The sequence below is a fragment of the Protopterus annectens genome, chromosome 6.part1 (genome assembly GCF_019279795.1).
Source record: "Protopterus annectens isolate FY-2018-M chromosome 6.part1, PAN1.0, whole genome shotgun sequence".
NCBI lineage: Eukaryota > Metazoa > Chordata > Ceratodontiformes > Protopteridae > Protopterus > Protopterus annectens.
Genome location: NC_056738.1, coordinates 109,438,875 through 109,465,184, shown reverse-complemented (window position 1 = coordinate 109,465,184; position 26,310 = coordinate 109,438,875). Strand labels below are relative to the sequence as shown.

General features: G+C 42.8%; 1 protein-coding gene across 2 annotated transcripts in view; it reads left to right on the top strand.

The window, feature by feature from the left end:
* LOC122805417 (neurabin-1-like) overlaps positions 1 to 26,310 on the top strand; it is a 1,624,240-nt gene that overhangs the window by 1,368,892 nt on the left and 229,038 nt on the right. The window contains exon 16 of one of the 2 annotated variants that reach the window (XM_044075548.1): positions 25,311 to 25,355. The exons of the other annotated variant lie outside the window; for it this stretch is intronic. Within the exon in view, the coding sequence (XP_043931483.1) occupies positions 25,311 to 25,355 (45 nt within the window). The remainder of the gene's footprint in view (positions 1 to 25,310; positions 25,356 to 26,310) is intronic. 2 annotated transcript variants of the gene reach the window in all.

The window sequence follows — 26,310 nt, the reverse complement described above, 5'->3', positions numbered from 1 at the left end:
CAAAGGACTTTCTTTTTCATCTATTAAAATCCACGCCTCAGCTATTTCAGCTCACTACAACACGGATCCTCCCTTATTTTCACATCCACTTCTAAAGCAGTATCTCAGAGGGGCCAAAAACATTAGGCCTCCCAGGAGAGCGCCAACACCAACTTGGGGACCTCAATTTTGTTCTGGAAAAACTTATGCTACTACCTTTTGAGCCAGCTTTCTCAGCTGACTTAAAGTTTATATCATGGAAGACTGCCCTGCTGCTAGCAATTACTTCAGCCAGAAGAGTCTCAGAGCTACAGGCACTAATGGCAGTAGAGCCTTTCCTCATTTTTCATCAAGACAGAGTTTCTCTATGAACTAACCCCTCCTTTATGCCAAAGGTGATATCCAGTGTGGCTCTAAATCAAACCATCCATTTACCCACCTTCTTTCCAAATCCACAGAACAAAGGAGAAAGACTCCTGCATTCCTTGGACATTCACAGGCAACTACGTTACTACTTGGATAAAACTAAGGTTTTCAGAAAATCTGACCAGCTTTTTGTATCCTATGCTACAGCATCACAAGGAAAGGCCATCTCAAAACAGACCATTTCCAAATGGATAGGACATTGCATACGTTTTTGCTACTCCCATCATGGAAAACCAGTTCCTACTAGCATAAGGACCCACTCTACCAGGGCAGCAGCTAGATCTACAGCCTTCCTCAGGGCGGTGCCAACCAAGGATATTCTGGAAGCTGCAACTTGGAGTTCAGTATACACCTTCACCAAACACTATCACTTACCACTTTACTCTAAGACTAGAGTTGGCTTCGCCACTGCAGTTTTGCAGAGCCTTCTAGCCTCCTCTAACCCCGTTTGACTCCACCTCCCATCCTTAACTTTGGGATTCTACACAAGTGTGATGACTGCAGCAGGGTAACACGATGAACATAGTACAGATTTGTACCTACCATAAATGTAGATGTTCGACTGTATATCCTGCTGCAGTCCAGGTTACCCTCCCTCCATCCCCGCTGACCTAACTAAAACCTTTCAATACCTTAATATCTGATACAACCTTTGTGGTGTATTTGCTTATAGCTGGAGGGATGTTTTGTTTGTGATAAACTTTTATTATTGGTACTATCTACTGACCACCTTTTGGGGGGCACCTGACATCTGGGGCAAGAAAAACTGAAGAAAATGGCGTCGGATGCCTCTTATATACCCCTGGCGCACTGGCGTCAGGGAAGAAGCGACAGCAACCGACGCTGGACCAAGACTTTGGAATTCAGGCCGACTGCGGGACCGCCTGATGACAGGATAACCCAAGTGTGATGACTGCAGCAGGGTATACACTCGAACATCTACATTTATGGTAGGTACAAAACTGTACTTTTCTCTTAAATATATTTGCATATTTGTGAACATCACAGTTATTAGTTAAAATTAGTTTTTACTATATATATATATATATATATATATATATATATATATATATATATATATATATATATATATGAAGCTACTTATAAGGATTTTTAGTGCATTTTAATAGTTGAAGGTTGTAATTTTGTATTGTGTGGATTCATATATATATGTATGTATATTTGTATTTTAGTTTGGGAAAACTGTGTCTTTAAATTTGATGTTGGATTAAGCCAGCATCTCATTTGATTAGTTAATATTGCATTCTGATCGGTGTGAGAATGTGTATAAACTGTTGGTGTTGGGTGTTATTTTAACTCTGAAGAATTATGTGAGCATGCAGATGAAAGTGCTTATTTTGCACCAGGTCCTCTGTTTTTTTTTTTTTTTTTTTTTTTTAATTTTAATTAGGAATAGAAACAGTCCCAAGGGAAGAGGATTGTGCAAAATTTTAATTATTGTTGTTACTAGTACCAAGAAAAGCTGGACCTTGGATGTCAAGCCTAAATTTGCCTAACAAGAAAACATATTCCTAAATTTTGCAAAGTTCAGGATACTTGCTAATGTCCTTCAAGGATGCATCTGCAGTCATAACATATGGGTTGTCCTGCCTCAGGCAGCCCTTCGGTCGGCCGGATTCCAAAGTCTGGGTCTGGCCTCGGCTGATGTCGCACTTTCCCCGACGTCAGAGCGTCTGGGGTATAAAAGCATCAGCCGACGCCATTTTCCCCAATCTTTCTTGCCGCACGGTGCCCGAAGCAGAAACAGTTCGCAAGTGCCGGTCGGTCAGATCCTGTGATTCAGCTACCGAAGACTTCGAAAAAGCTAAGTACCCTGTTGGGGACTCTTTCTTGCCTCAGCCGATGTCAGATAAAGTAAATAATTGTTTAACTTGTGGGAAACAAATACCTCATGAGGATTTCCACTCTTACTGCCTCCCCTGCTTAGGCCCAGACCACGACATCTCGGCCTGTTCAGCCTGTGCTTCCTTCAACCGACGAACTCTTAGACGTCGGTCGGAGTTGCAGAGGAATTCTTTGGGGCTAATTTTGCATATAAGATGCCGTCAGACACTCCGACATCGCATTTGGTGAAAAAACGGAAGGACAAGGACCGACACTCGCGGCCCGTGGTTTCGGCTGAAACCACGGTAAGGCCTACCGCGAGTGTCTTGGTTTCGGATGAAACCGAGTCCTCGGAACTTCCTTTAACCGAATCCACTCAACCGACCACCGCGGCCCTGGAGGCCCCGGCTGAGTCGGCTTCTGAGCTACCTACCGAAACCAGTGTCCAGGAAATGTCCGACACCATTCCTTTGGACAAGTCCACTCCTGCACGTGGTGCAGCTAGACCCCCTGCTTCCATATCCATTAAGGCTTTTTCCAGGGCTAAAGCTGCTAAACTTCCTAAAGCTTTGCCTCCCAAGACTACCTCTCCGAGACCTTCTTCTAGTTCTCGGATCCTCAGCCTTGCAGAGGATCTTATTTCTTTAATTAGAGGTTCTCAGCCTCACCCGGACAGGGCCTCTCACCCACCACCAGACAAAAGGCCCAGGACTGAGCCCTCTGACCAACACTCTTCAGATGAGTCTACGGATGGATCTGAGTTGTCAGATCACCAGGAGGAGGCTTATTTGGCCTACGAGGATTCTGATGCTGAAGAATCTATCCCTTCGGCCTCCCCTCCTGAAGAGTTTTCTTTTGGTGAGACACTACACTCCATGAGAGAACATTTTCAATGGCAGGGTCAGGAATTTTCTGATTCTAGAAAGTGATTAAGGACCTTTTTGCATTTACCTCAGCATAGGCCCTTAGCTATACCTCCTGTTTTGAATGTTATTGATGATGTGTACAATGATGTTAGTACAGCCCCTGATTCTCTCCCTCCGGCACCTGCCAAACCTGATAGATACTACAGGGTCCCGGATTCTCATTTACATCTGTACAAGGCCCATTCTGCAGACCCAGATACTATTTCTCAGGGCCCTAAAGGGGTTGCAGCTGCCACTGCCAAAAATCCTCTACCTTCTGAAAGGGAGTCTAGAGCTTTAGAGAGATGGGGAAAGAAGGTATATACTTCTGCAACTCTTTCCGTGAGGGCATTAAATTGTCAGTTTCATATAATACAGTACCAAGAGTATTTGTTAGATGAATTGCATAAGAAGCTTTCTTCCTCTGAACCCCTTGACCGTAAATCCCTTCAGGATCTGGTACATAACTCACAGCAGGTTAGTAATCATTTTTTGCAGTGTGGTTATGATGCACTGGAAGCTTCATGTAGGTCAGCTATGACTGGGGCAGTTATTCGTAGGCATGCCTGGCTGAAGGAACAATCTTTACCAGACCATGTTAAAGCTAAACTCCTGGATGCTCCAATGGAAAAACAAAAATTATTTGGTTCCTCAGCTCAGGAGGTCTTAAAGAAGTTTGAAGAAAAGGCAAAATCTGTGCAAACAGTTAAGGACTTTCTGCAAGTACAACCACCGAGATTCAGCAGAAACTGGCCTACTAAGAATTGGTCCTTTCCAGACTCTGACAGATCCCAGAGGGGCAGGAACAGGTGTCCCAGAGGTAGAGGGCAAGCTAGAGGCTCCTACAGAGGCCGTCAGTGGCAGCCTACCAACCAGAGAGGTAGTGCAGGAACAGCAACAACAACTACTACACCTGGACAGACTCAATGACTTTCTTTTGATTCCGCCTACCAGGGCTCAATTGGAAGCACCCTTGGGCAGAAAGCTTTCTTTATTCTCAAAAAACTGGCATTATATTACAAGGGACACATGGACACTGCAAATAATAGACAAAGGATACAGGTTCCACTTCCACACTTTGCCAAGAAGAAACGGAATGCCAAACCTGCCACCAAATCAGAGGGCAGAGGCTTTAAAGCAGATCAACAACTTAATTCAAATGAAAGCCATAGAAAAGGTACCTCTTTCAGAACAAGGCCAAGGATTTTACTCCAGATTATTCCTTGTTCCAAGAAAAGAAAATCAATGGAGGCCTATTCTCGACCTGTCCGCACTGAATACTTACCTCATTGTGCCAAAATTCAAGATGCTGACCCTACAGCAACTTCTTCCCATGCTGGGCAAGGAGTCTTGGCTGGTGACTCTAGATCTCAAGGAGGCATACCTGCATGTCCCTATTCGACAAAGTTGCAGAAGACACCTCAGATTTCTTGCAGGATCAGAGCATTATCAATTCTCAGCATTGCCCTTTGGCTTATCTACTGCGCCCAGAGTATTCACGAAATGCCTGGCATCAGTAATTGCACACTGCAGACTTCAGGGGATTCAAATCTACCCATATCTGGACGACTGCCTTATACAAGCGGACAACAAGAAAAATTTGATAAAGGACTTGGCCTATGCCATCCACCTACTACAGGCCTTGGGATACACAATCAACCTCCAAAAATCAAGACTTGTTCCATCCCAAAGGATAACCTTTTTGGGTGCAGATCTAGACACAACCACCCAAATGGTCTTTCTCACAGAAGAAAAACAAAAACAACTTCCGGATTACTTCATGAATCTGACAAGACAAACTCAGCTAACTGCAAGGAAAATCCTGCAGGCCCTGGGTTACATGGCATCCTGCATAATTCTGATTCCACAAGCCAGGCTGCATATGAGAAAATTACAATGGTACCTAAGGAGTGTATGGTCTCAGCACAGTCACAGTTTGGAAACTTTGATACCAATCATTCCTTGCCTTCAAAAGGAATTCCTGTGGTGGGCTCAAGCCTGCCAGTCCAACAGAGGGTTGCCTTTCAACAAACCAAAAACAAAACAAACCATCACCACGGACGCTTCAGACCGAGGATGGGGAGCACACATGGAGAGCAAATGTATCCAAGGTCTATGGTCTCAAGGGCAGCTGCGCATGCACATAAACCAAAAGGAAATGCTGGCAGTGATGCACGCAATCAAGGCCTTCAAACCTTTCCTCCATCAAGGCCACCTGTTAATAAGGACAGACAGCACCACGGTCATGTGGTACATAAAAAAGCAGGGAGGCATGCATTCCTACCCTCTATGCAGGCTGGCCATGAATCTATGGGAACTATGCTTGAAACTCAATATCCAACCACAGTCCCAGTTCGTGCCAGGGAAAGAAAATGCGCTGGCAGACAGCTTAAGCAGAACTACCATGGATGCACACGAATGGATGCTGCACCCAGACATCTTTCTACTCATAACAAAAGCATGGGGAAAGCCGGAGATAGATCTGTTCGCCTCGCCCCACAATCATCAACTGAAGACATTCTGCTCAAGGACATACCACCCACAAGCTTGGAGGGTGGACTCTCTCTCTTTCAGCTGGAAAGCTCTAAAAGTATATGCCTTCCCACCTCTCCCATTAATGTCCAAGGTTTTACTGAAGATCAGGGCAGAACAGCCAAGAGTGATTCTGATAGCTCCAGACTGGCCAAGGCAGCACTGGTACCCACTATTGAGGAGCATGTCACAGGCGAAACCATGGCCTCTCCCCTATGGCCTCTTCTTCTGACACAGAACAATTTCAAGGTCATGCATCCCAACTTGAAAACATTGCAGCTAACTGCCTGGAAAATTCCATAAACCCCCCTCAAAATAACTTATCACAGAGAGTAAAGGACATTATTATGGAAGCTCGCCGGCCTTCCACAAGGAAGACATACTCAGCAAAATGGAAAAGATTTCTCATTTGGAACACAACAAAAGGCTTAGATGTGACAGTGGCGAGCATGACACATATTCTGGAATACTTAGCAGAATTGTTCCACAATGGCCTGTCCTATTCTTCCATTAAGATTCATGCCTCAGCAATTTCAGCAGAATACAATGTTGATTCACCTATCTTCTCGCACCCTCTCCTCAGGCAATTTCTGAGAGGAATCAAAAACATCAGTCCTCCAAGGAAACCCCCTTTACCTACTTGGGATCTCAACTTTGTACTGGAAAAACTAACACTTCCTCCCTTTGAACCAGCAGCATCGGCGGATCTACAGTTTCTGTCTTGGAAAACTGCATTCCTTCTGGCCATAACTTCAGCAAGAAGAGTATCTGAGTTACAAGCTTTAATGGCAGTGCAGCCATTTCTTATCTTCCATCAGGACAGAGTTTCACTAAGAACCAATCCGACTTTCATACCAAAGGTGGTATCTAGGGTATCCCTGAACCAAGCTATTCACTTGCCTACATTCTTCCCAAATCCACAAAATAAAGGGGAAAAACTTCTACACACTCTGGATATACACAGACAACTACGCTACTACTTGGACAGAACTAAAAGTTACAGAAAGACTGACCAACTCCTTGTAGCATATGCTGCTGGGGTACAAGGAAAAGCAATTTCCAAACAGACAATTTCAAAGTGGATAGGAAATTGCATTTGATTTTGTTACTCCTTTCATGGAAAGACGGTTCCTGCAAACATCAGGCCTCATTCCACGAGGGCCACAGCCACCACTACAGCCTTCCTAAGAGGGGTGGCTACCAAGGACATTTTAGAAGCTGCTACATGGAGCTCCGTGCATAAATTTGCCAAACATTACAATTTACCTTTATACTCCAGATCCAGAGCAGGTTTTGCTACAGCAGTCCTGCAGGGTATCTTAACTACACCATCCTTTTCTTAGTACCTCCTCCCCAGATTGGCTATGGTATTCTACCCATATGTTATGACTGCAGATGCATCCTTGAAGGACATAGTACAGTTTTGTACCTACCATAAATGTAGATGTCCGATAGGTATGCATCTGCAGTCAGGTTTACCCTCCCTCCTTCCCCTCTGTGGTATTCCTAGGGTACTTACCCCTCCATTAGCTAGCTGGGGGATCTATTATGGTGTATTTGTTTGTATATATATGTATATATTTTTTGGAAAATGTTTGGAATTTATTGCATTCTTCCAAATTTGGCCTTCCTAGGGGGCACCTGGCATCTGGGGCAAGAAACACTGAGAAAAATGGCGTTGGCTGATGCTTTTATACCCCAGACGCTCTGACGTCGGGGAAAGTGCGACATCAGCCGAGGCCAGACCCAGACTTTGGAATCTGGCCGACCGAAGGGCTGCCTGAGGCAGGACAACCCATATGTTATGACTGCAGATGCATAACTATCGGACATCTACATTTATGGTAGGTACAAAACTGTACTTTCTTACCACTTGGTGTTCTTCAGGCCCTGGTGATAACCCTGGATATGAAAGATTCCTTTCTACTAATTTAGGAACCAGGGGGCTACAGATGTTTTTTTTTCCTCCAGATTCATAGTGGGAATCCCACTATTAGTTTACATTTTTGCCATTTGATTTATCTGCTGCACCCAGAATTTTCACAAAATGCTTTGCTCCAGAAATTGCCAACTACAGAACCCAGGACATGCTCGTGTCCTTATCTGGATACAACCTAACTTAGGCTGAATTACTGGAAGAGTTACATGGGACATTAATGTACACACTGAATTATTTTCCGAAAGTGCCCTTCTATCCCACCCTATTTATTTCCAGTTTAAAGCACCTCAAAGATGGTGGTCTTCCTGGAGATTGTTAGACTTTCACAAGCAGTTCTTCTTCCTTCCTCAAAACAAGGCAGATTTTCTGGTTATTTTTTTTTTTCAGTGCATGACTCGAGGGGACTGTGTATCTGCAAGGGAATTCTTGAGGTTCCTAAAGTACATGACATTCTTAATCCTTGTGACTCACTGGGAAGGCTATACATGTAGGAAATGCACTGGTAATTCAGGCAGTTTTTCGATTCCTTAGAAGACTGTATTCCCTTGCTCTGTTGCATAAGGAGAAAAATCTCTTGGAGGAGTCCTCCCATCCATATCAAAACAGATATCCTTTTCAGGAGGAACAGGATGTAGAGTGATGATTCATCACTGGAACAAAGCAGAAATTCCCTAAGACTCCAAGAGCAGAATAAGTTATTTCTTACATTTATTTCATTGAATTTCACTTCTTTAACGCTTGTAATTGTGCTATACAGCCAATCTACTACATTTTCCACTGTTATAAAGCTTTTTTTACTGTTTCATTGCATTTATTTACTGTATTATACTGTTTAACTGTATTTTTCATTGCTAGATAGTGTTTCATTACTGTAATTGCATTTTTACTGAATTACTTAGCTGTAAACTGCTTTTTCATACTGAGAGTTGTATTTTTTGTTTGTGAGTGCTCTATCTGTGCTTTTTTTATGAGGTTTCTGTGTTTTAGTCAGCTAGCATAGTCTGGATAGAGGCCTGCTGTTTGTTTGTTCTGATTCCTGCCAAGGAGTGTATCATATGACTGATTTGCTTGCAGTTAAAAGCATTCTCTAGAGTCTCCTTGCTCCTTTATCTTTTTAAAATGTTCATTTAGTGGCTCACTGCTGTTTTTCTGCTGTGATAAACATCTCTGTAGTGTGTTCTGCCTAATAGTGTAGCTAGTAGCTGTAATAGTGTTCATTACTGTAATTGCATTTTTACTGAAATACTTATGAATTTTTACCGGATTACTAAAGTATAAACTGCGTATTTTGTACTGAGAGTTGTAATTTCTGTTTGTCAGTGCTTTCTCTCTGTTTTTCTGTGCATTTATTGTGAGGTTTCTGTGTTCTGGTTAGGTTTCATAGTCTGGATAAGGCCTGCTGTTTGTTGAGTTTCCCATGTTTCTGGCAGCCATCTTCTGCTGATAGGGTTTTCTCTGTTGTTGAGAGTAACAGGATTTCCTGACCTTCTCTAGCATGAGTGATTGGTTGAAAGACCAGGGGCTAGCCAGACTAGGTAGTAATTTGAGCTTCTAGATTCTTCCATCCTTTCTGGTATTTAAACCCTGTGTCTGCAGGGGACTAACAGGCTGTGGAGTGGTGATTCATCACTGGGACAAAGCAGAAATTCCTTAACACTCCAAGAGCAGAATAAGTTATTTCTTACATTTATTTTATTGAATTGCACTTTTTTACGCTTATAATTGTGCTATACAGCTTATCTACTACATTCTGCACTGTTATAAAGCTTTTTTTTACTGCTTTGATGCATTTGTTTACTGTTTTATACTGTTTTAACTGTATTTTTCATTGGTAGATAGTGTTTCATTACTGTAATTGCATTCTTACTGAATTACTTAACTGTAAACTACTTTTTCATACTGAGAGTTATATTTTCTGTTTGTGAGTGCGCTATATGTGCTTTTCTGTGCATTAGTCGGGTAGCATAGTCTGGATAGAGGCCTGCTGTTTGTTTGTTCTGATTTCCTGCCAAGGAGTGTATCGTATAACTGATCTGTTTGCAGTTAAAAGCATTCTCTAGAGTCTCCTTGCTCCTTTATCTGTTTAAGACTTTCATTTAGTGACTCACTGCTGTTTTTCTGCTGTGATAAACATTTCTGTAGTGTTTTCTGCCTAATAGTGTAGCTTGTTCTTATACTTGGTGGCTTTGCAGTTGCCCCCCCCAGTACTGTAAATTTGATCTGGGACACTCCTCCCAGTCTATTGTCATTAGCTCATTCTACCTAATACAGAGAGAACATTTGAGAAGGCCAACCCACTTAGGTTCTTAACCTTGAATTATCTTCTGTTCCTGCTTTCTCCCTTTCCACTTTACAAAAAAAACTTTACTAGAATCTCCTTGTGTTCTGAGTGGGTGTGCCCCTCAGCTGATAAGTATATTTTTTGGCACGTTTAACTGTTCAGAGTTAAATAAAGCAGTAATTGAATTCAGTTCAGAATGCAGTTTGAATAAATTGCATTTATTTAAACTGTATTTGCTTTAATATTGCTACACGCTCAAGTGTGCAAGCTTACACTGCACTTGAATTGCTTTTAGTGCTGTTTTAGCTGCTTTTCTGTAAAAAAAAAAAAAAAAAAAAAAAAAAAAAAAAAACTTGTTTCCTGCCTTTCCTGTAGCTAGTCTAGTCCAGATACAGATTTGCTGTATCCAGGACTGTTTGTAAACTTCTGAACAGTGCCAAAGTCTGCTCTTCAATTTTTCCCTTAGATCTGCTAGTTCTCTCCTCTCCTGCACTTTTACTAGCTTATTAGTCTAGCACTTTACCAGACTTCTTGTAGCAATTATTGTAGCTCACAAAAGTGCTACCATCACTAAACGTTCTACAAGGAAACAGCTCCAGTACTTATTATTAATGCCCACCCCTCCAGGAATGTCTAAAGGTCAATTTCCCTGTGCTTTCTCCTATTAACCTGGTGAACTTAGGCATCTTGAGGCAATGATAACAACTGCCTCATGTACACTGACAACCCTCTCCTGTTACCTCCCATCACTAAGACTTGCGAGAGATGCACTTATATATCCAAATTGGAAGCCATGCACTCTCCAGTCAAGACCAGAATAGCTGGTCAAGAAGAGAGGGTCAACACTTGCACCACAATATATGGAACACATAGCCCTCCAGAACACACACCAGCACTGCCTTCACATAACACAAACCACACACCCACCTTCGCAGAGGCTCTCGGTAAAAAATCTACCCAAACAGCAGAGACCTCCAAGAAATGGAGAACATCGACATTTGTGCTATAACAAAGACCTGGTTCAAGGCAGCAGAAAGCACCCCTGCACTACCTGGCTATAAATTATTACACACCTTTTGGCCCCAGAACTTGGACCAAAACTCCAAAGGCTGTGGTGTTTCCATATTCATAAAGGATGCGTACAGCTCCAGACTGGTTGCCCAACATAATGCTTTACAGATACTTCAGGTGCAGCTAACATTGGGTAGCCTGCTATACATCCCCAACCATGTCCCAAGACTCACACTCCACGTTCCTAAGCACCCTGGAGAATATTAGGGTCCAACCTAACACTCTCATACTGGGCGACTTCAACTACCCCTCTATTAACTGGGAAAACTACTCATGTACAAATACACTTGCCCAACATTTCCTAGAATTCATTAATTCCAATGCCCTGGACCAGCTCGTTCTTACCCCCACTAGAGGTATCAACATCCGTGTCCTGGTCATTACTAACATGGGCGACCATTGCTCTACACCAGTAGTCAACTCCTCCCTGGGTAGATCTGACCACAAACTAATCACCTTGGAAATCCACATCCCTCCTACCCCCACCCCCACCCCTGCAAAGGTAACCACCATGAAAAACTTCTCCAAAGTTAACTTTGGGCTCCTAAAAACAGAGGTGGCTAACTTCACGGCACCCATGCAAATGGAGAATACTTGCATGACTGCCGAATTATACACCAATGCACTGTACGAACACGTACACAAATGAATGGATCTCGCCATATCCAATAGAACCAAGATGCTCTCCTCCAAAAAAAAAAAAAAAGGAAGCCAATCTCGCCATAAACAAACTCTACAACAGAAGGAGTAAACTGATGCAGACTAAGGTGAAGTCCCAAGACTGGAAAAACTCCCTTATCAGTCTCAACAAAAAGTTGAGATCCCTCATCAAATCCTCTAAAGCTAGCTATGAAAACAGAATTGCAGCAGATAGTAAAGACAACCACAAGGCCTTCTAAAGTCATGTAAAGAATCTCCACAGCAACACCCAGATTTGCTCTGAGCTACTGCACAATGATACCTCCTATACCAAGCCAACAGATATTGTCAATATACTGGCTGACAGATTCAGTGCCAACTTTACCCCTCTCTCCCTCCTCAAAGGACCAATCACAATACGAGTAGTTTGCCAAGTACCTAGTATTACTGCTGCACAGGTTAAAACAGCGCTGTCCAAGGCCAATAATACAGCTTCTATAGGACCTGACAGTATCCCTGGCTGTGTTCTACATGAACTACAGAGTGAACTGGCACTTCACCTGTTTGCCCTGTTAAATAACAGCCTCACCTCAGGCTTTGTCCCTACCGAATGGTGCAATGCTACAATCATCCCTGTCCACAAAGGAGGAGTGACTACAGACCCTGGGAACTATCGCCCCATTAGCCTGACAAGTCTGATATGCAAAGCTATGAAACACATCATTATGGAGCTAATAAACAAGGATATAAGGAATCTCCAAACTCTGGATCTTACACACGCCAGCTCAACTTGGTAGACTTCTTTGAGTCATTCACCAGAGCTGTGGGTGAAGGCAAGGTGGTTCATACAGGCTACCTTGAATCCGGCAAAGGCCTTTGATACCATTCCCCACTCAGGAATCGTAGAAAAACTCCAACTATTCTGTGTCTCATATCACTTACTTAGAGGCGATCTCTGCTTGACTTACAAAGCCATGTCTGACCCAGCTCTGTTAGAAATGCTACATCTAAAGAAATCCCAATCCCTGTGCACCACATGCTCCAGAGACCTCAACCTCATTACCACAATCAACAGAATGTGCTGGAGGGACAGGTTCATAACCCAGAGACTGCCCATGCTATGGAATAGACTTCCCATACATGTCAAACAGAGCACCTCACTGGGCCTCTTCCAGAGAAGTCTTGATGAGTGGATGGAAAATAGAAAATTCACCCTGGGGATCAATCCAGTGGCTCTACTCGACAGAGGCACCTGGAACTAAGGTCCGGTGGCACGATGCCAGGGTAATCCTATGGGCTAGGCTTGTAAAGGCTCCAGCACCATTAGTAGTACACACCTATGAATAGACACTCGGACCTTAACCACAGATGCTGTAGTGTGAAAATTCATAGCAGTTGGAGCAATAACCATATTGAGGCACATCAACATCAGATAGAGATAATGACAGTGATCCCGGCCTTCAAGACTTTTCAAGATGATTTGCTGATCGGGAGTCTTGTGGTCAAACAAGCATGGGGGAGGACACACTACCACATTCTTACAGCCTTATCAGGTTGGTAATGCAAATGTGAGAGATTGCCTGCACAAGCATGAGATTGCCCTAGAATAAGGACTGACCCTCAAGGCTTGGTACATTGCATTTTAACAGAATGCTTTGGCAGATCAGTTAAGCAGGATAGTTATGGGTGGATAGACAGAGGTATCTTTTTAGACGTTACCAACTGTGAGGTGTACTTGACTGAGACCTCTTTGCTTCTGTGGTTAACAGGCAGCTGAAGAAATTCTGATTCAGTGCACCCTGCAAGGGGGTTCAGCAGTGGATGCCTTCCCCTTAGTCTGGCCATATCTGTCCTTAGCCTGAAATCTCCCTTTTGCCCAGGGTGAGAAGGTAAGAGCCAAAATGCTTCAAATAGCCCCATTTTGGCCAAGGAAACACTGTTTCTTCTTACTAATGCTGAATGACAGTGGAGATGCCAGTAACATTGCCTCAGCATGTGCACTCTAGACCCAGTTGAAGGGGTCCTTGATACACCCAGACCTGCATATTGTCAACCTGACAATTTGGATGATTTAACTGCTACTCTTTAGGCTTTTCCCCCAGAGGATGTGCCAAAACTCACAAGAGGAATAGAAGGCATAGTATTAGGAAGTCCTACTTTGCTAAATACGAAAGATTTTTCATTTGGAAGTAGAGGAGGAATTAAGTTACCAGCAGGGTGGGGAAGTATACATCATTCTACAGTATGCATCAACTGTTTGAAACAGATTTAGCTTATTCTCCTGTGAAGATCTTATTCTACAGTCAAATCCTGTTTACTAATGAGATCCCCTCCCCCTCCATTAGCATTCTTGTTACTGGTTAAGCATTTTCTCAAAGGAGGTCTCCATTTAAGTCCCCCTAATAGAGTAGTGGCTCCATCATGGGATTTGAACTTTGTGCTAAAATAGTTAAACCAAGCCCCCTTTGAAGTGGTAAGTACTACTGCTCCTCTGAGGTACATGACTTGGAACACATCCTTTCCACTGCCTTTAACATCTGCCAGAAGAATTTCTGTGTTTCAGTCTGTTGTGTAAGGAACTCTTGCTGATGTCCCACAGGAACAGAGACAATTGGTATACAAAACCCTTATGCTAACCTTGCTACCAAACTAGCTTTGAACTAGACTGTCCAGTTGTCAGTCTTTTCTGCTAAACCCCAGAATAAGAGAAAAGGAGTCAGCTTGTGTGGTATAAGTGGAATAAAGTCCTGACTGCAGCCACTAATTAATCCATGTCTAATTAGTGTCTCAGGTATGTCAGGCTCTGTCAGAGAAAACGGGTGTGCCTGTCCTAGAGAAAAGGAGGTGAACACACCCAGGGCACACTGTCATGCTTCAGTTTTCCTATTGTAGACAAGGAAGACAACCATGATAAACACCTGAGGATGGATGAGGTATTCTGCTGGCATCAGTTCCTTATGCAAGTGAGAGGCAGTCAAGTGCTAATGGCCCTTGCACATCCCCACCCTCGGGAGTTTACTCAGCACATTCAGGAGTGAGGAAAAAATAGGAAAAAACACTTCACAGCAGCAGTGTGATGCTGCATCAGAGTCTTTAGTCTCCTTAGCAGCCCCTGATATAGGTTGAGTTTAGCTCCAGGTAAGGCTGAAGTGGGCCTGGTAGACGAGAATAGGAACTGAGGCCAGCTGATGGCATGCCGCAGGAAGTGAAAAAGTGCAAAAGGAAAAAAAATGAATAATGGGCAAAGGATTTTGCATTCTGCAGATGTTCACAGCCAGTTACAATAGTACTTGTGTAGAAAAAAAGACCAGGGGAAGACTGAATAACTTTTTGTTTCTTTTGCTGCTTATCGAAAGGAAAATCTAATCTTTGAATGGCTAGCTTACTGCGTTACCTTCTGCTTCTCTACCCATGGAGAAATTCTGCAAGGGTAAATCACACCACACTATACAGGACCAATATAATTACTGTTGCTTTTATTTAAAGGGGTAGATACCCAGGCTATCCTGATTCTTTCTGCACACCTTTTCTGAATATTTTGGATTGGCCACCCTACCCAAGGGACAGGTTGTTTTCGCAAATGTTATTTTGCAGGGTCTCTTGCATCCTAATCCTGGAAAAAAGCCAACTTCTCAAAGTAGGATTGCATTGGTAAGGGGTCCTCTTACCACAGCTTGAATGTGGACTCCCCGTGTTTACTTCTAGGTAAAAAAAAAAAAAAAAAAATGGTCTGTACTTGAGTTGACCTCCAGCAACATTTTCATATTTAGAGCACTCTTCCCTAAAACAGAACATCACTGCCAACATGCTAGTCAAATCTAAAAGGATTCCAATCTCAAAAAGAACCACCCTTCTCATAGAATCTGATTTTTTTAAGATTATCAATTTGGAATCCTAATCATACTTTGCCAACAGACACTAAGAAAAGTATTCACCTTGTAACCTAAGATCACTTTCACATCTAATTAATCTCATTATCCCCTTCCCTTAAGGAAAATACAAGCAACACTTATTTTCAGTCATGGAAATCTACTTGTAACCACGTTATTTACACACCGTCCTTATCCTAATCCAGGGAAGAATTGAAAATTAATCTCTTCAACCAGCAAAGTGCAAATGATTCATGAAGGACAACAATACTTAGACCCAGACCCAACAAGTATACATGTCCAAAATCTTTGTATGAATCACAGTTTAGCAACTTAAAACAACTGTCATGAACTGTAAGCACTATATGTTAGCATTTAACCCATGATGGCTCCTGAGGAGACATTATACTAAATCTTGTCCATGCCAGTTGCACCAACAAGGGTGTTCTATATTTGTATTGCACCAACAGGGAGTTGTATATATTATCTTTATTACATTGTTAATTCCATGTGTTATGTAATTTTTTGTATTACTTAGTATTCCATGTTTATTTGCATTAAATATTCCTTATTCATCATTGTATTTTCATAAAACTGTTGTATACTCTTGCTGTTTTTTTTTCTTTTCCTTTTTGTGTTCTATTCTGGGCTAAGCCTGAAAATAATCTGTGGAGATCAGTGCTTTACCCTGGCTGACAAATATGTACATGCATGTGTGCATGCATACATGCATTATGAAAAAATGTTGAATCTTCCCAGAGGTTACAGTATGTCTGCAACAGTGGTCTGTATGAAGAATATAATGTAGTTGTTTAAGGATCTTATGCTAAGAGCACAACTGTAGTTTCCTTCCCTCCATCCCCCCTTCTGTAATTGGAGACATCCAGAAGCTAGGTGGGCACCGATTCATCACCCCCCCCCCCCACACACACACACACACACACACTAGGCTCTCTGGCATGTCTAGCCTGCTTCTGGGAGGCGAGTTTGTGAGGGGGGCAATTCTACACCCAGGTTGTTTGGGTGGTTCTGAAGGTCACCCATATCCTGTGGGGAATAGGGCTGCCAGCTTTTCGAATGGCCAAAGTGGGACATTTTTGGTACATCCATCAGATTTTACAGGCCGACACATACCCACGGTCAGTACAAAAGTTAGAACTTAAATTTTTTGCCTAAATAAAAGATTATTCTTGTAGCATTTTAGTTGCTTATTCTGTTTCTTATAGCATTTAGGTATTTTAGATACAGAATAACTGTTTTATGCAACTATTACATAAAATATAGGAAATAATTTTGTCCTAAAATCTCAGGACATTTGCCATTTTTACAGTTTTTTTGTTGGGACACTGCCCAAAGAGGGACTGTGTCTCGCAAAGTGGGACAGGTGGTAACCCTAGTGGGGAACTGTTAAAAGAACAGCCTAGAGAGTGCTATGCCTAGGGCTCCATGGAAAAGAAAGAAAGAATAGTGACATCAACCATTGGAAGGATAATGCACTACTGTTGGAAGGGAAAGGTGTAAAGTTCTGGAGGTCAGACCAGATATTGGACCTCACCTGCAGTTAATTCTAGAAGGTTATTTCCAGCAACAGTGATCTAAGTCGAACATCTGTTTTTACAGTTAGTTCTTTACACAGTTGTACTGTCATCCCGTCCAGTTGCTTCTGTCAGAGTCCAGTTTTCCATGGGCATGACTGCTTCAAGTGCTTGCTTCAGAACTGTCCCCCCATGTCTGTATTGCAGATTTGTACCATTGACACTTGGTGGTCTGTTCATGTCATTCATTCGAAGTATTTTTGTTTGGACTGTGATTTCAACTTCAGGAGTTGGACTTCCTTTGGCATGTTGGTGCTTCAGTGTCTTAGCCTTCACCTTTTAGGCATCCTTTGGTTCTTGTCTTCATGGAGATTGTTACTGCGTGGGGAAGACTACTGATATCAGATGCAACAAATATGTACTTTCCATATTAGTTGATCTGTAGGAGTCATACTTAGTGAATGCTAATCACCTACCTGCTGTCCTGTGTCGGTATGTTCCTTCCATCAAATGGCACCCACTGATAGAATTTCTGTGTATCACACGTGTATATATCTTGCATGGAAGTGTTTTCTTCTTTTGGTTTGCGAATTGTGTTTATGCAGTGGATGGGTATGAAATGGTAGAGCAGGAGCTAGGCCTGCTGTCCTTGTTCAGTGTGCGATATTATGATCTCATCCAGAAGGAATAGTATATCCACCCTTGATGGTGGGATCTGAAGAGAAAAATAGCTGAACTAAAGATAGCAGAGAAGAAATTCCCACTTGTATTCCCATGAAGGAGAACTCCCTCATAAATCATTTGAAGTGGTGAGTGCAAATGTGTTGCATTTGTCTGTATATCTCTCTGATATCTTTTAGGGTAGGCCTTTGTTTTTCTGGTGTCAGGATGTGTGTATGTACTGTTTTGAAGAGTCATGAATGTGAGGTGACTTGGCCATTTGATTAAACAGTTTACTTTATCTCACTGCTAATATCTTCCCACCTTCCTACATGAACTGCATTGTCATTATATTGTTGATTTTTGAACCAGTCTGAACAGAAGATTTGATTTGAAGGCAGTCTAACTGATGTCTATTCCCTGTGCTGAGTACATTTTTGAGCTCCATCTTATGTGCAAGGAGCTAAACTTTGTCTTCTACAAGGACCATGTGCTGATTAGGGCAGCTTTCCCAGCTGCCTCCTTCAAGTAATTTCTGAGCTATTACTCAGCCAATCTGTTTGTCTTCTGTTCTTCATTACAGGTGGAAAAGAGAGAAAAGTGCATCCTTCTTATCCTGTACGTGACCACCCCCGTTTAATGTTCATCCTCTGCAAGATGCATGAGGTTTAGAAAGATGAGCCTGTTTATAATCCCCTTTGTTCTAGGTGGGAAAGGGTGCTATTGTTAAACACATACCCTATCCAATTGATTGCTGATGCAGTTTCTTTTGTTCCCGGCAGACTAGCTACTTCTTAATATGTGTGGACAAAGGATGTTTCACTGGGGTAATTTTTGCTTCCTCTGCCTGTTTTACAAAAGTGTCCCTAGTCATGTAAACCTACACACCAGGCATGTTCAGTTGAGTTATATTGCCCACCATATTTCCCTCCTTGTCTCCTACTGTTATTTATTTTAAAAACTGATTTGAAATTCACTTAAGTATTCCAACCACAGTAGAAAAGCCCCCCCCCCCCCAAAAAAAAAAGTAACAGATATGTGACCACTTAATGTATCGGCTGATCTATGGGAGTGTTTTCTGCAGTGGCTGAATTGTTTCCACTCAGCCTCACCTTATTTGGAATAAAATAGATGCTAAATTTTGGCAGAATGACATTATAATTTTGTAACCCTTTAAGTTAATTTCCTAATAAGCGTAATCCTTTGAGAGGGTGTGAAGACCTAGGAATCCTGTGTGTGCACCCAACACTTGGCCTGGGTGCTGTGATGGCATTGTAGATCAAAGAGAGCATCTGTACCCTGAATGAGGGAGCTTGAAGTTTAAAAGAAATCTTCGCGAGAGAGAGAATGAGTGAGTGTTTGCAAGGAGGACACACCTAGATGTTCTTCGTGTTTCACTGTTGCAGTCATCACACTTGGGTTATCTGCCTGAAGGTAGCCCTCAGTCAGCCCGAATACCAAAGTCTTGGGATTTTTGCGTCGGATGCTGTCGCCTCATCCATGATGTCAGGGGAGTATAAAACATGCAGCCGACGTCATTACATCAGCTTTTCTTGCAGCGCGGGAGCCTGAAGCAGAAGCCGTTCGCAAGTGCTGGTCGGCAGCTACCTGAAATTTTCATTTTTTTTTTAGTTTCAAACCTGAAGTCTTCTAAAGCTAAGTACCCCATTGGGGATCCTTTTTCCTTACTCTAACTGATGTCAGAAAAAGTTAACAGTTGTCTTACCTGTGGAAAGCAAATACCTCCTAGAATTTTTCATTTTTACTGCGCCACATGTTTAGGCCTGGACCACGAAGTCCCTCGCTGTCAGTTTTGTGCCTTGTTCAACAACCGAATTATTCATCGTCAGGCTATTTTTGTCTCTAAATTCTTTTGCTGTCATTCTCAGTATTCCAAAATGGTTTCGGTAAGCCATCCGACTACCAATCTTCTGAAAAAATGCAAAGATAGACAGAGAGAGACCGCATAGGTCCAAAACTGCCAATGACGCTTCCGTTAAGCTAGTCGCCAATCTGCCGGTACTCAGTGAGGTGCTTTCACAGCCGCTGTTACCGCTTCTACAGATTCGCAGGCCTCTACTGAGACCCATTCAGAGTCCAGTATGCCGCAAGATGCTTCTTCAACTATGGAACCTGCGGATGTCTCTACCTTGGATGCGTCCAGAGCCGCTGTGCAGGCACTGGCTTCTGAGGGTGTATTCAGACCTTCCGATGTTCGTATTAAACCAACTACTTTGTTAATGACTAAATCTACTGAATTTCTCAGGCCCAGAGTTTGCACTACACCTAGGAAACAGATGACCAAAGCACATTCTCAAGGTCCCATGCCACAGAAACAAATGCTTAGATTGGCTGAAGACCTTATTACTTTAATTAGGGGAGGCCAGCCTCCCCCCTGTAAAAGACAAAGAATTGATTTTCCTTCTGATTCTTCTGACCATGAGTCTGATGACTGTGACCCCTGTGATTACCAGGACATACCCTTATCTACCTATGAGGACTCAGATGCAGCGGATTCAATTCCCTCAGCCCCCCCCCCCCCCCAGAGGACCTTTCTTTTGGTGAAACCTTGCATACCCTAAGAGAGCATTTCCGCTGGGAAAGCCAGGACTACCCACAGTCCAAAAAGAGACTCAGGGAATTTTTAGACTTGTCTCAGCAGATGGCCTGTAGCTATTCCCCCTGTCCTGGAAATTGTAGATGATGTCTTTATGGAATCCTGCCTTACCCCTGATACTTTACCACCTGCTCCTAGAAAGCCTGACAGATACTACAGAGTACCCGAAATTTCTCTCTAAAAATCCCACTGCGGATCCAGAGACCATTTCCCAGGGACATAAAGGTATTAAGGTTTCTACAGCTAAAAATCCCTACCCCTTCGGACAGGGATTCTAGGGCTGAAGACAGATGGGGTAAGAAGGTATACACCTCTGCAACTCTTGCCATCAGGGCTTTAAATTGCTAGTTTTTCATGTGGAAGTACCAGCAGCATATTATTGATCTAATTAAACAAAAAATGTTGTTGATTCCTGATTGTGCAGAAAATAAGGACTTGCAAGACTTAATACATTCTGCAAACCAAGTTGGTAAACATACTTTGCAGTGTGGTTTTGATGCCTTAGAAGCATCTTGCAGGGCTGCTGTCACTGGGTCTTTTCTGAAAAGGCATGCTTGGCTGAAGGAACAAATCTTGCCAGACCATGTCAAGGCAAAATTACTTGATGCTGCATTAAACCAAGAATGTTTGTTTGGCTCTAAAACAGAAGAAGTTCTTAAAAAGATGGAGGAAAAAGCTAAATCCGTGCAAACTGTTAAAGATTTCGTAGAGGTACAGCCACCTAGATTTAGTAGACATTGCCCTTCAAAAATTTGTCCTTTCCAGTCCCTTTCAGACCTTCTTAGCCCAAACCCAGGAGCAACAGACCACAAAGACTACAGTCTCAGGGTATGCACAGATCTAAACATTAGAGTGCTCCCTCCTCAAAAACTGGAAGTGGTAAGCCACTCCCCTATGGAAAAAGTTCACAATGACTTGTTCTTATTCTTAATCCTTCCCAGCCATGCCCAAGTACTTGCACCCTAGGTTGATAACTCGCCCTGCATGCAAAAAACTGGGAGTATTTTACCCAGGACCAATGGGTCTTAAACATTGTATCCCAGGGATACAGATACTGTTTCTACTCTCTGCCAACCCCAAGCGGATTGCCAGACCTTCATCCAAACCAGTGGACAGAGGCCCAAAAGCAAGTACTTTCTCTTCTCAGTATCAGGGCTATTCACCCTGTGCCAACAGAGCAAAGGGGACAGGGTTTCTACTCCAGGCTGTTCCTGATGCCCAGGAAAGAGAACTCTTGGCACCCTATTCTGGATCTGTCAACCCTAAACACCTTCCTGATGGTACCAAAATTCAAAATGCTTACACTCCAGCAGCTCCTTTCTATGCTAGCCAAGGACTCCTGGCTAGTCACCCCAGACTTAAAAAAAGCTTATCTGCACATCCCCATAAGGGAATATTGCAGGAAATATTTACGTTTCAGGGCAGGCTCTATGTTCTGTCAGTTCTCTGCACTTCCCTTTGGCTTATCTACTACCCCCAGGTATTCACAAAGTGCCTGGCTCCAGCCATTGCTTACTGCAGGCAGAGAAATATTCAAATTTACCCATACTTGGACAATTGCCTGATTCAGGCGGACAGTCAGGAATTGCTGCTTCAGAACCTGACTTTTGTAAAGAGACTCCTAACTTCTCTGGGGTATACCATCAACGAAAAGAAATCACATCTGGTACCCAGCCAAAAGACTGTATTCCTGGGAACAAGCTTGAACACAACTTCCGAGATAGCATTCCTCACTCCAGAAAAGCAGGTTTATTTGAGAACTTATTTCAAACTACTGGCCACCCAAACCCAGCTATCTGCAAGAAAAATACGGCAAGCCCTAGGGTTCATGGCCTATTGTATTCTGCTGATTCCATATGCAAGACTGCATATGAGGAAACTTCATGGTACTTAAAACGTCTCTGGTGTCAACATTCCCAGGACCTGGAAGCAGTGATTCCTATCATTCTTTGCCTAAGGACATAGTCCCTTTGGTGGGCAGAGGCTTGCAACCACAACAAGGGACTCCCTTTCTCACAACCCCCTGCCGTCCAAACTGTGACAACAGGCGCATCATACTATGCGTGGGGGGCTCACATGGCAGGCAAATGCATTTAAGGCAAATGGAGCCCAGTGCAAATTCACCTGCATATCAATCAAAAAGAAATATTAGCTGTACAGAATGCACTGATAGCCTTCAGATACCTTATCCTGCCAGGACAACTCCTGATAAAGACAGACAACACCACAGTTATGTGGTACATAAGCAGGGGATAACTCACTCCTACCCACTCTGCATGTTAGCCATGGCTCTGTGGAACACAGCCTTAAGCAACCAAATGCACCTGAAATCTTAATTCCTTCCAGGCAAACAAAATTCACTGGCAGATGACTTAAGCAGAAATCTAATGGACCCACACGAGTGGAAACTGGAACCAAACTCATTCAAGCTTCTGATACGCAGGTGGGGAACACCAGAGGTAGACCTCTTTGCGTACCCCCCAAAACCATCAACTAAACAAATTTTGCACCAGAATTCCCCACAGCCAAGCTTGGAAAGTGGATGCCCTATCCTTCACATGGGAAAACATTTCAATCTATGTCTTTCCCCCTCTGCCCCTCCTTCCAAAAGTACTCCTCAAGATCAAACAGGACAGGCCAAGGACAATCCTTATTGCACCAGACTGGCCACGCCAGCACTGGTACCCACTCATACGCAGTCTGACAGCAGTGCCACCCTGGCACCTACAGCAGATCCCCTCTCTGCTGTCCCAGCAGGAGGGACAGATTTTGCATCCTCAGCTGCAAACCCTGAACCTGGCAGCTTGGCTTATTCCCTGAATACATCACCAACAACCCTCAGCAAACAGGTGCTGGATGTTATCCTTGAGGCCAGGAGGCCTAGTATTAGGAAATCCTGTTCAGAAAAGTGGAATAGATACTGTTCTTGGAGCCAGTCTCAAGGGAAGGACACAGCCATGCCCTCCTTGCCTCAAATCCTAGATTATCTAGCAGAGCTACTCCACAAAAGCCTATCCTTTTCATCAGTTAAGATTCATGCCTCTGCCATCTCAGCTCATTATAATACTGAGCCACCCCTCTTCTCTCACCCTCTGATCAAACAGTCCCTGAGAGGAGCTAAACATTTAAGACCCCCAAGGAGAGCTCTCACTCCTGCCTGGGACCTTAACTTTGTACTAGAGAAGCTCACGCTTCCCCCTTTTGAGCCTGCTACTACAGCAGAGTTAAAACAGCCTTACGCCTAGCCATCACTTCAGCAAGAAGAGTGTCTGAGTTATAGGCCCCTATGGCTGTGGAACCCTTCATTATCTTCCATGCGGACAGGGTTTCCCTCAGGACTAACCCATCTTTTATGCCCAAGTTGGTATCCAGTGTGGCTTTAAACCAATCCATCCATTTGTCAACCTTTTAACCAATCCATCCATTTGCTAATCTTTTTTCCTAATCCTCAGAATAAAGAGGAAAGGATCCTGCACTCCTTGGACATGCACAGACAGCTCTGGTTCTACCTTGACAGGACTAAACCTTTCAGAAAATCTGACCAGGTGCTAGTCAGATTTGCTACAGGGGCAGAGGGCAAGGCCATTTAGAAAAAAAAAATTCTAAATGGATAGCACATTTCATCCATTTCTGCTACAAACACCATGGAAAACCTACCCCACAGGGGATCAGGCCTCATTCCACTAGGGCTACCTCAACCTCTACAGCTTTTCTCAGGGGAATCCCTACCAGGGACATCCTGGAAGCTGCAACCTGGAGTTCTGTACACACCTTCACCAAGCATTACCACTTACCTATCTTTTCTAAATCCAGAGCTGGATTTGCCACAGCAGTCTTACAAGGCCTGCTAGCCAGCCCTACTACTTTTTGACTGCCTCCACCCTTCCTCAGCTTTGGGAATCGACCCAAATGTGATGACTGCAACAGTGAAACACGAAGAACATAGTACAGTTGTGTACACTTACCATAAATGTATATGGTCGAGTGTATTCACTGTTGCAGTCCTGGTTACCCTCCCTCCAGCCCCGTCTTTCTATACTTTCTACCTATCCTCTTTTTTGCCCATATCTTATGGAAATGGTATTTACTTTTTACTGGAGGTGTTCCCCACCATTTGATTGCTTCCTGTTTTGGGGGCTGCTGACATCTGGGGCAAGAAAAACTGATGTAATGGCATCGGCTGCATGTTTTATACCCCTGACAACCTGACGTCATGGATAAGGTGACAGCATCCGACGCAGAAATCCCAAGATTCTGGTATTCGGGCCGACTGAGGGCTACTTGCAGGCAGATAACCCAAGTGTGATGACTGCCACAGTGAATACACTTGAACATGTACATTTATGGTAAGTGTACACAACTGTACTATTTCCATCCACTACTGATGCTTTTTTTGAGAACAAGCTTATGTGGAGAATATTGTCATATCTGTTGCACCTAACTGCACAGGGAATTTGGGGCTTACATCAAAGTTAATGCAAGTTTTTATCAGGAGCACTGAAATAGTGAGTGGGCTTATTGTATCATTTCCCTGTGGCTCGTGCAGTATGACTATATTGTTAAATCAGGTTTGAGATGCTAGCCTTTGTATTTGTTTTTAATAATCAGGATTATTTTTCTCAGTTCAAAATAGAATCAACTTAAAATGTCATTTAAACAGCTTTCTTTCAGAGAAGTAGAGAGTTGTCTTAGAAAACCCTTCACATGTGTGTGTGTGTATATATATATATATATATATATATATATATATATACATACATATATATAACACACACACACACGCACCCCGTTATGAAGTTCATGTAAACCTTTTGCAGCACTGTCAATGTTGTGAAAGTACTTGTGATCTTTTTTTATCCCTATTGTTACGTGATACACAGAGGGAAAAAATGAGTTTACCATGCAGTGTTATAAATTAAGAATTGGTTTTGAATAAAAATGCTTGATTTCGAGTTTGGTAGTCCTTTGGATAGATTTTTAGTGATGTTGTGTGTTTGCTTTTTCTTGCACAGAGCAGTCTGTCCTGGTCTTCTTTATTCAGTCGTTCAATAGATTTGGTACAGTATTCTTTTTTTAAGTTAAAAAACTAATTCTTACCAAGTTATCAATGTATACAGAGCAAATTATATTATCTTGCTTTCTTAATCAGTTATTTAAACTAACAAAATACATAGTTTTCAGTGCCACATTTGAGATTAATATATTTCTCCAATAAGACATAATTAACTAATTCTTTTAACAAAATCTGATCATCATTTGCAGTTTAACCAAATGTATTTGTATATCTATGTATTCTAAATGTTTGTATTTATGTATTTGCATGCATGTATGTACATACATATGTATATATACGTGTGTCTATCTGAATATATCTAAAAAAAAAAAAAAATATATATATATATATATATAGAGAGAGAGAGAGAGAGAGGCTTTTTATAGTACTGTAGTCTCTGATGTCCTTTATAGAAAAGTAGAGTTGACTTATGACTTAAGGGCGGCTGTGGTGGTGCAGCGGTTAGCATTGTCACCTCACAGCAAGAGGTTCTCTGGTTCGATCCTTCGCTGGGGTGCCTTCTGTGCATAGTCTGCATGTCCTCCCTGTGGTCGCATGGGTTTCCTCCAGGTGCTCCTGTTTCCTCCCACATCCCAAAGACATGCTGTAGGTGGATTGGACACTCTAAATTGGCCCTAGGTGTGAGTGCGTGTGTATGTCTGTGTGCCTTCTGTGGAAGGTTGGGCACCGGGCTGGCAACTCAACACCGTAACACTCCACTGCCAATCATGAGCGGACAGGTGATCTGCCATGGCGACCCCTAACCGGGAAAAGTCGAAAGAAGAAGAGGTGACTTATGATTTGGTTTGTATTGGCACACGCAGTTTAGAGAATATCTCACAACAAAAAACTTTTAAGACACTGTCTTACAGTGCAGTTTATAGCCCATTTGCAACAGCGACAGAATGATATCTCAGTAATAAAGAAACCATGATGGCAGTATCAGGTGGTGATTTTGA